An 11,020-nucleotide genomic window follows, 5' to 3' on the forward strand; every position below is an offset into this window, starting at 1 on the left:
TACGTACAAGCAGTATTAAGATAATATTAAATCATATTTCACCTACCTGACCAGAAATGATAAGAACAAACACAAGTGTTTGAGTTAACTTTTGGCAGTCTGTAGTAGTCTAGATGTTTTTCCACTCCGACCAATTAGTACAGCCTGAAACATGACAATAATTGACCATTTTCAGCCTCAATAATCAGCAAAATATGCAAGTTTTGTCCTGTTCAGTAGCATTGCTTACGTTCAGTGCCACTAATGTGGCTGATTGATGAGCCATCGTGAAAACATTCTTATTTTCTAGTGGCTAATGTTCCCGTAATAAATATGGGAATATTTTCCCATAGGCTTACTTCTGCATTAAAGAACAAGGTGGTAAGTTAACTAAATCATCACAAATCAGTGTTAAAAATTCTGTTTTTTTATTTTTCTGTTATGTGTCCGAATGTAGTTTTTATGTGAGGTCAAACTGCTGAAATAAAAAAAATATATATCTGAAACCTTTAACACTGCATAAAAAGTCCTTTATTAAAGTTCACAGTTTGTTCTTAAAGCAGTTTGTGCTGACAACCAATTACAGAGAATCAGAATGTAATAAGTTACCTTTTGTCATGATAAACCAAAATTGGAAATAACTAAGAAAACCCTGTCTGGCATCTAAAATAAAACACACATCAGTAAACAACTGTTGGATCTGTCAGAACGAGGTAGAATATCTAATTTCTCAGAGGATTCTCCATGTAGAGGAGACTAAATACTAAGCACATATTTCAGAAAGTTGAGCATCTGCCATCACAGAAAGCATATTTTTGCTGGAAAGTTCAGAAATGTGTTCATGTACCCTCATCTCAATATCATCAGTACCAAAGTGATATAATCTCTATTAAAACAACTAAATAGTGCATAATATACAGGTGTATTATTTCACTAGTAGGGTTGCCATAATACAACAACAGATACAGCAAGGCACTCATTTTAATGAAAGCGTACACAGCATGTGGTCAAACCCACACTGCGAAATCTTATCTAAATGGTGCTATTAAATTTTATTATTACTATTTTGTGCAGAACAGCCCTGCAGGTGCATCGCTGCACTATGGGCACGTTCTGTTCTCCAGTCTCCCTTATACGACAATTAAGTTGATCCCTGTACAAAAGTATGCTTAATATGTTAGTCTAATTCCACACTAATATCAAAATATTTGTTAGGAAAGTATCCTTATAGTGGACATTTTGGATGTTCATCTAAAGCATTTTCCTCATTCCGATCTCTAAATCATGGTTTGATTTTGAGGCTAGGCCTCAAAACTGACAATATCCCTAAAAGAGAAGAAACAAGGCCACAGAAGCCTACCACCCCTGCATTTGTCTGGTAAATTCCCAGTTTGTCAAATGGAATGAAAAGATCGCAAACATTTTTAAGTGTATCGAGAGCCACAGATGGGTCATTTCTAAGGCTCTCGAGAAGAAGGAACAGGAACGCATCAAGCTGAGGCACTACGACACAAGCCACATCCGGGCTTTCATTGAGATGCTGGTTGACTTTTTGCTGGTAGTGTCGGTCCCGAGACTTTTGCACCATTAGCTGGACGATCACATAGACGTCTCTGGTTAGATTCATGACCAAGGATAGGAAATAGAAGCGAGTGGAGTTCAAGCTCCAGCGCTCCTTGTCGATATCTTTTATTATCCCGACACTTCTGGCCCAGAGTATGTTATCACAGATAAAGTACAAGGCACGGTTGAGGTTGGCAAAAGTAAGGCAAAGGCGCAGCACAGGGTCAGAAATGTGAAGAGTGCTCTTGGCCGCATGGATCGAGTTGACTGTGTTCCCAAGCCTTAATACTGAAAAAGAGCATACAGTATTGGACACATTATAGCTTATAATTTTTAATTTCTGTTAAAACATCAATTTACAATTTTCCATTTTGCAACAAAACCCCAGTTGATATTGGAAAATGAAAGGGGGAAAGCAACGCAACATAAAGTGGCAGTTCTCTTACTAGAGGGAACGAGTACTGCGTAAGAAGTATCTTACGCTAGGGGAAAATCCTTTTCTGCGAGATATTGAAGCCAAAAATTATCCTTAATTTTGAAATAATGTAAAGCGCGTTGCAGCAGCATACAGACATAGGCGAAACAGCTTGCGCGCCTATTGGCTGCTCTGCGGCAACTGCAGCAGCCTATTAGAGCGAGGCCTGACGCGACGCCAGATCCAATGGGGGCATTTCGCGCCCTTTGCGTCGCTTCGCGCCCTTTTCGTAGCTTCCCGCCTAAAAGGGCGTGGTCTAGGCCTATAAATATCGCTCATAGGCAGCTATTATCTGATTTTTCATCCTTCAAGCGAAGCAAACGCATCGCTGGAGCCGGAGAAGAAGCCGCCGTCGATTGCAAGCATCTCAGCGGGACGAGTCTCTGAAGCTGCTGGCCACGCCGCCTTCCGTGCCTTCCTGCTGCGCTTTCCGGCGCTCATATCCTTTAATATCTCAAGTGTGTGTCGCCGCTGCGATACACACTTCTCTATAAAAGAGCAGGCGTCTTTTTAAAGATGCCTTCCTGCGGCTCATGCAGAGCCACACTCAGTGACGGGGACCGCCATATCGTCTGCGTTTCCTGCCTGGGTGAGGAGCACGCGGCGCTCGCGCTCGCTGAGGGCGGCTGCCCTCATTGTGAACTACTGCCGATGGCGACTCTGAGGACTCGCCTGGCACTCTTCGCCGAATCTGCTCCCCCGCCCGCCACGGTGTCGCGCCGTAAGAAGCGCCGTGCCCAGCGGGCACCGGAACCCCCCCCCAGCCGACAAAGCTCGCCGGTTCGCCCGCCAGCTTCACCAATCTCGTCAGCCTCCGTCCCAGATGTTAAGTGGCCGCTGCCCGCCGCCGCTTGCACCGACACGGTTGACGAGGGCACAGTTATGGAGGAGGAGGATTCCTGCTCTATTCTGGCGTCAGGCAGTGAGGATTGGACGAGCTCTGTGGACCTCGCTCCCCCCGCCCACGCTCCGTCAGGCTCGAGAGCTTCGATCGAGGCAGAACTGATGAGGATTCTGACACAGGCCACGGCGTGCCTTGGCCTCGAGTGGTCCTCACCGGAGCAGCCCGCTCATAACAGGTTGGACGGCTGTTTTCTGCCGAAAGGGGAACGCGCTTCGAGCGCGTGCAAACCAGCGCCTTTTCTTCCTGAGCTTCACGAAGAACTGGCTAAATCCTGGAGCGCCCCTTACTCAGCGAGAGTGCGCCCATCCTCTTCTCTAGCGTTCTCCACTGTGGACGGCGCCGAGAAAAAAGGATACCTCTCTCTGCCGCCTGTCGAGGAGGCGATAGCAGCCCACTTGTGCCCGCCCTCCGCTGGACGGCGTGCTAAGTCGGCGCTGCCGTCTAAAGCATGTCGCCAGACATCAAACCTGCACAGCCGCGCTTACACCGCCGCTGGGCAGGCAGCGTCAGCGCTGCACACAATGGCCACGCTGCAGGTTTTTCAGGCTGACCTCCTCCGAAGGATGGATGAGGAAGGCCCTGACGCGATTTGTGTGCCGGACCTAAGGAGCGCCACGGACCTCGCACTCCGCGCTACAAAGTCTGCAGCACAGGCCATCGGACGCAACATGGCTTCGCTCGCTGTAGCCGAAAGGCATTTGTGGCTGACGCTTTCGGAGATGGCTGAGTCTGAGCGCACCGCGTTCTTCGATGCTCCGCTCTCTCCCGCTGGCCTTTTTGGATCCTCTGTCAAGGACTTTGCAGAGAGATTCGCTGAGGTACAGAAGGCGTCCCAGGCGATGAGGCACTTCCTGCCGAAACGCTCCAGCTCTGCAGCCGGCCGTGTGAAACCGCCCGCGCAGAGCGCACGACCCCAGCCACAGCCCGCTGTTGCCGCTTCGCAGCGCCACCGAGCGCAGGGCGCGAGACCGCGTTCCCGCTCTTCTGGCCGCCGTCCCGCTGGTCGCGGCCCGAGACCCAGGTTGGATTTGAAACCTGAGCCTCCGAAGCAGTCCTAACAAAGCTAGGAAAAAGACGGTGCGCGAGTCCCGCTGTCGCCGGACCCCCACCAAAGGTAGGGCTGCAACGATTCGTCGACGTTGTCGACAAAAATCGATAATAGAAATAGTCGACAATGAATTTCATTGTCGATGTTGTCGCCAGACAACCGAGTGAGGCATCTTTCTGCCGAGAGTCGCACATACGCAGCTTCTATGCTGAGCGATAACATACAGAAATGGCGGCGTCCAACGCAGCAGCTGCGCGTACCAAAACACGGCCGTTTCACACATACTCCGTCTGCAGTGCGTTTTTTTTTCCACACCCATGTTAACGGATTAGAACGTTCACAATGTACGGACTGCAAATGCGTTCTGTGTGAAAGCAAAACGAGTCTGTGCTGCTTCTGCACCGCATACGTAACGCACACGGACTGTAGACGCACTGCAGACTGAGTATGTATGAAACAGGCGTAAAGTTTGGGAGCATTTTAGCCTGCTACGGCAAATTAAAATATTACCTGCATGGTTTGTAAAGCAGTCCTTGCGCATCACGGCAGCACCTCTGTGATGCACGAACATTTAAAGAGAAAGCACGTCGGACAGTTGAATGAAACGGAGTTTGGCTGGCCTCAGTAAGATTTAAATAACTTGAAAGCCAATACGTTTTGTTTTGGATATACATTTTTGTTTACTGTTTTATTGCTGCTGATGGTTTACAGGAAGAAAGTGTTTACTTGATTTTAATTTATTTTTTTTCTTATAAAACAAATGTGCCTGTCCATTAAAAAAATTATAGAGTTTCTTAATTTATGCATTTATGTCTGTACTGACCGAGCACTGTGCCTAATTGGTTTTAGACAGGGCATTTTTATTTACTTTTATTATGAATTGGCCTATCAGCAGCAAAATATGCATTTTTCATTGAAGTACCCCCTTCTTTCTTGTGTTTACTATAATTTTCCACATAATTAAAGCAATCTCATGCTAAATTTGAGAAAAATTGAATAATTATCCGATTAGTCGACTAATCGTTTCAATAGTCGGTGACTAGTCGACTATTAAAATAGTCGTTAGTTGCAGCCCTAACCAAAGGTATTTGCTTGTTCAGTTCCAAGTATTGTGACTGTTCCAGTGTATTTTGCAGCCAACAAACCGGCTCTGTCGCCCGTTTGCCTGTACTCAAAAGCCGTTCTCACGGCTACCCAGATAAATCCAAAAAAGAGTGTATTTTCTGGTGTCCCGGCCACGGCCGATGGTGTTTCACGTGTCAGAATGCCCACTCCCCAGTGCCCATTTCTACACATAAGCACACCCTGTCTCACAGGTCAAGCGCACATAAAATCGACTCGAATCGATTGCGCTTCACAACCGGCCACGGCCGATGGTGTTTCAAGTGTAGTCAAAATGCCCACTCAGTGCCCATTTCTACACACAAGCACAACATGTCAGACAGACCCTGCGCACATAAAATCGGCTCAGATCGATTGCGCTCCACAGGTGATAGACGTGCCCACTTTACAGTGCCCACAGACATCACATCACGCACGTCAAAAGGTTTCCGTAAAAGCGAAACTAACGTGCATGCAGGCGAACGGTGTTTGCAGTGTGTTAAATGTGCCTGTTGCCACACGACCACATCCACACACAGACATAATAGTTCCCGCTATCAGCGTGCCTCACGCCTCGAATGTCAGCACGTCTCTAGTGCCACAGCACTCCGAAACCACTCCGTTACGGATAGAACGGAGCGCGTTTCGTATTCAACCTCTAGCTATTCATGCAAACGCATGGGAAAAGCTTCCAGGGGTTTCGAAATGGGTGCTGGACATTATAAAAGGAGGCTATTCGCTACAGTTTCACCGACGCCCGCGCCGCTATACAGCGCGCGTCGAGACCACAATGCAGACAGAAGCAGCACAACTGCTTCGAGCCGAAGTGGCGAAACTATTGAACAAAGGAGTCATAGAGCCCCTCTCTCAAACTCAAAGCGAAGGAGGGTTGTACAGCAGATATTTCCTGGTACCGAAAAAAGACGGGGGTCACAGACCCATATTAGATCTAAGGCAACTGAACAAAGCGCTGGTGAAGCGTCGGTTCAGGATGCTCACGACCAGAAAAATCCTCGCGCAAGTTCGCCAAGGAGACTGGTTCGTGTCAGTGGATCTGAAAGACGCGTATTTTCAAATACAGATAGCGTCACGTCACAGGCGATTTTTGAGATTCGCCTTCGAGGGCCAGGCATATCAGTACACAGTCCTGCCGTTCGGTTTGTCCCAGGCACCCCGTACATTTACAAAGTGCATGGACGCAGCGCTCGTTCCTCTCAGACTGAAAGGCGTGCGCATACTGAACTATTTGGACGATTGGCTGATTCTAGCGCAGTCTCGCTCAGTGCTTGTACAGCATACGACCATGTTACTCGATCACCTCGAGAATTTGGGTCTCAGAGTCAATTGGGCGAAGAGCTCCCTGTCCCCCAGTCAGAAAACTTCCTTCCTGGGCACAGAATTGGACTCGCTGTCAATGATAGCGCGGCTGTCACCACAGCGCGCAGCAGACATTCAGCGCACAGCGGGCTCGTTCCGCTGCGGCGCGTCTGTCCCGCTCAAAACATTTCAGAAAATGCTGGGTCTCATGGCCTCAGCGTCATCAGTTCTGCAGCTGGGTCTGCTGCGTATGCGTCCACTGCAGTTCTGGCTGAAAGCGCGCGTCCCGCGTCAAGCGTGGGCGCCCGGTCGGCTTCGTATCACGGTCAATCAGAAATGTATCACAGCCCTGAAGCCGTGGAAAGCAGTCGACTGGTACCAGTCAGGTGTAAGCCTGGGGACTTTCTCGAGAGTAAAAGTGGTGTCTACGGACGCGTCAACCTCGGGATGGGGGGCTCTGCTCGAGGGCAGACCGTCTTTTGGCCAGTGGTCAGAACGGGAAAAGCTCCTACATATCAACTGCCTCGAAATGCTGGCAGTACAGAACGCGCTGACGCGCTTCTGTCCCCAAATAAAAGGAAACCATGTACTAGTCCGCTCGGACAACATGTCAGTGGTTTCCTATATAAATCGCCAGGGCGGTCTCAGGTCCAAAAACCTATACAGACTTGCAGAACGCCTCCTGGTATGGGCTCAGCGCAACCTGCGCTCGCTGAAAGCAGCGCATGTGCCGGGGCTTCTGAACATAGGACCAGACAGACTGTCCAGGAACAATGTTCCAGCAGGCGAATGGTCTCTACACCCACAGACAGTACAAATGCTGTGGAAAAAATTCGGCAAAGCGGAAATAGACCTTTTTGCGTCTCCGAACAACGCTCACTGTCAGGAATTTTACTCAAAAAGCAGAGACGCGCTGGCCCACGAATGGCCCCGCCGTCATCTCTATGCTTTTCCCCCCATCTCTCTCCTACCTCAGGTGATAGAGAGGGTCAGGGAAAAAGGATGTCCAATACTGCTGATAGCGCCGTTTTGGGAAAACCAGCCCTGGTTCCCAGCGCTGATGCAGCTGACGAGCACTGCCCCGTGGCCGATACCAGTGAGGAGAGACCTTCTCTCTCAGGCCAGCGGCTCGATTTGGCACCCTCACCCAGAGCTGTGGTCCCTTCATGTCTGGGCCACCAGCGAATATATGATGAACTCCCAAAAGGAGTATTAAACACGATCACGCAGGCTAGAGCCCCTTCTACGAGACGGCTCTATTCCTCAAAATGGTCAGTGTTTTCGGGCTGGTGCGCAGCCCGCGGCTTGTCACCCACTAACTGTGGTGTGATGGAGGTGCTTTCCTTCCTACAAGAGCTGCTGGACAAGGGCAGAACCCCGTCCACGCTCAAAGTCTATGTGGCGGCTATAACGGCGTTTTCGAGCGCAACGTTAGGTCAGTCAATAGGAAGGAACGATTTAGTTATTCGCTTCCTGAGGGGAGCTAGAAGACTAAATCCCCCCAGACCTCCCTCAGTCCCCGTATGGGACCTTTCTGTGGTACTAGAGGCCATGAAAGGCGGACCATTCGAGCCTCTGCAGACGATTGATTTGAAATACCTGTCTCTTAAGACTGTGTTTCTGCTGGCTCTCGCTTCAGTGAAGCGCATAGGGGATTTGCACGCACTCTCTGTGAGCGCGACGTGCATGGAATTTGGACCTAATGACTCTAAAGTCATACTCAAACCCAAGCATGGTTACGTTCCAAAATCACTCAACACACCGTTCAGGGCACAGGTCATCGCGCTGTCAGCCCTACCGGTCAATGATGAGGAAACGGACGCGAACCTCCTATGCCCAGTCAGGGCATTACGAGCTTACGTGTCTCGCTCGTCTGCTTTTAGACAGACAGATCAGCTTTTTGTTTCGTTTTACGGGCGCCCAAAGGGACTGGCCGCTTCGAAACACAGCCTATCCAGATGGATAGTTGATGCTATTGCGTTGGCATATGCTTCCAAGGGCAAGCAGTGCCCGCTAGGTGTCAGAGCACATTCCACGAGGGGCGTGGCCTCGTCGTGGGCTTGGTCGAGTGGGATTGCCTTACAAGATATTTGTACGGCGGCGGGCTGGGCCTCTCCGTCTACATTTATAAGGTTTTACAACCTGGAGGTTCCCGCCTTACAGGCCAGACTGCTGTCAGTCTAGATATTCAGTGTTGTCTGACCTGATTTATCAGCTCGAAATGCTGCGTCTACTGAGCACAGCTCTAGGGTCGACAGTGAAAGTAATAGCAGCACAATATGTGTCTGGGCAAACTGTGTGATGACCCTTATTCTTACGTCAGCCCTGTATGTACGTTTACTCAGCGTCTGAGTGACGCTGCACTATGTGGAAGAGTGCGGCGTTGCCCCTCCCTCTTCCCCGGACTCCCTGTGAGTTCTATAGGTGATTATGAACTGTATGAACCCCGGGCTTTCGCCCTTGGGTCTTTGGTGTCAGATCTCAGCATGCACGGCGTTTTACACTGGGTCCCCTAGCGTAAGATACTTCTTACGCAGTACTCGTTCCCTCTAGTAAGAGAACGTACTCGGTTACTTACGTAACCTCGGTTCTCTCTAGAGAGGGAACGAGTACTGCGTATCTTGCCGTGCATGCGCACGCTCTGGTTGCTTTGATGATGAAAAACCAGATAATAGCTGCCTATGAGCGATATTTATAGGCCTAGACCACGCCCTTTTAGGCGGGAAGCTACGAAAAGGGCGCGAAGCGACGCAAAGGGCGCGAAATGCCCCCATTGGATCTGGCGTCGCGTCAGGCCTCGCTCTAATAGGCTGCTGCAGTTGCCGCAGAGCAGCCAATAGGCGCGCAAGCTGTTTCGCCTATGTCTGTATGCTGCTGCAACGCGCTTTACATTATTTCAAAATTAAGGATAATTTTTGGCTTCAATATCTCGCAGAAAAGGATTTTCCCCTAGCGTAAGATACTTCTTACGCAGTACTCGTTCCCTCTCTAGAGAGAACCGAGGTTACGTAAGTAACCGAGTACGTTTTCAGGCTATACAGTCCAAATGTAATGTCAATTACTACATTTATTAAACTGTAAAACGTTCTGTAGACAGATAAGAAATGTTACTGAGGTAAACAATGCCTCATACGTAGTTCTTGTACTTCATATGTAAAGCTGGAACAGTAACAACAGACGTAGAAAAAAAAAAAAGAGATTTTGTTTTGTGCAGTAAATGTGCATTCTTACGCTTCCGCCCGGAACTCATATTAGACTCCAGAAATTGCAGCTTTTTCACCAGCTCTTTTCTCTTCGCTTCATTTCTCAGAAGATATTTCGCCAAAGCACATGCATATTGGGTTGCTCTGAAATAAGCAAACAAACAAAATGTTCAGACATAGTCCAGCTCGTCTTTACCAGGAAATCATTTCAATCTTGTTTTTACGGATGACAAGCTTTGATAAGAGACACTGACCTGAATATGCGATCCCTTCCTTGACTCTGGTTAGTGAAGCTGATGAAAGTTTCCATGTGGCTGAAACAGAGTGTGCAACAAACGCGACTCTTTCGGGACTTACTAAAAAATGGCTAAGCTAATAAAGCTGGAAAGGCAGTGCATACTCAAAGTTAAAGATCTTTGTTAGTGTTGTCACTGTATGTCCTGTCAAACCCACACGCTCCAGCGTGGCTGTGGGAACCGAGGTGAAAGTTCATGCAACATACAAAACACACACGTTGGAACCATAGAGAACAAACTTCACTTCCTATTAATACATTATTATTGTGTCCTGCTTATAAAAATGATCAAACTTACGGATTATATGCGATTTCAAATATGTGACATTATAAAAATTATTTATGACAAGCGGTGTATTTGGCGATAGGAAGTCCGACTCATTATCCTGAATCGATTCTTTTGAACAGTTCGTTTAAAAACCATTCCATTTTACGTCATGACGCAAGTGCGTCACGACATGGTGCCATTCAATTCTTATTTTAATTAAAGTTGTCTTATAAAACGTTTGTAGGAACATTGTTTTTATTTCGTGTTTATTGTAATTTAAGTAATACTACGTTTTGTTTATTGCAATTATGATTCAGCTCATGTTTTAAACTTTGACAGAAGATATTTCTTCTATCGCCCTAAAAGTAAAATCCGACTACAATTCCTAAACAAATGGTTTTAGACTGACTTCGTGAACCTGTTTCATTGAAAAAGCAAAGATCCGACTCAAAAGAACGATTCATTCACGTTTACGTATTGTTTAGTTCATGTTCACAACACACTCTATGTTTGATGAATGCTGTAAGTTGTGTTACTATAATGAAGAAAAGTATTACTATGTTTCTGTAAATTTTGAAAAAAGATTTTATTTTTGTGAAATGCAGAGCTCGAGTGTTAAATCGGATGTTTTTGAATGACGGACAAGTCACGGTGTGTAGCCTACTTCCTGATTTAACTGACCAATGACTGGCTCAGGATTGGAGAATGGAAATAGCCTACCTGGATTAGAACTACAGGTTAGTAGGCTACCTGTTCTTTATTTAAATTCTGTATTGGCTTAATTTGATTTATTTTGTGTCTGGTCAGTGTAAATGTTATCGTATGGATTTTACTTGCATTACAATTATAAATTTTACAAATGATGTT

At 47.5% G+C, this 11,020-nt stretch overlaps 1 protein-coding gene across 1 annotated transcript; it reads right to left on the reverse strand.

The window, feature by feature from the left end:
- Window positions 1–487: 487 nt before the first annotated feature.
- Window positions 488–10,257, reverse strand: pex11a (peroxisomal biogenesis factor 11 alpha). The gene is made up of 3 exons (XM_073850848.1): window positions 9,845–10,257; window positions 9,619–9,734; window positions 488–1,830 (listed from the first exon to the last, which is right to left on the reverse strand). The coding sequence occupies exons 1-3, from the start codon at window positions 9,898–9,900 to the stop codon at window positions 1,262–1,264; spliced, it is 741 nt and encodes a 246-aa protein (XP_073706949.1). The 5' UTR covers window positions 9,901–10,257; the 3' UTR covers window positions 488–1,261.
- Between the last annotated feature and the right edge of the window lie 763 nt (window positions 10,258–11,020).

The sequence above is a fragment of the Garra rufa genome, chromosome 11 (genome assembly GCF_049309525.1).
Source record: "Garra rufa chromosome 11, GarRuf1.0, whole genome shotgun sequence".
Classification (NCBI taxonomy): Eukaryota; Metazoa; Chordata; class Actinopteri; order Cypriniformes; family Cyprinidae; genus Garra; species Garra rufa.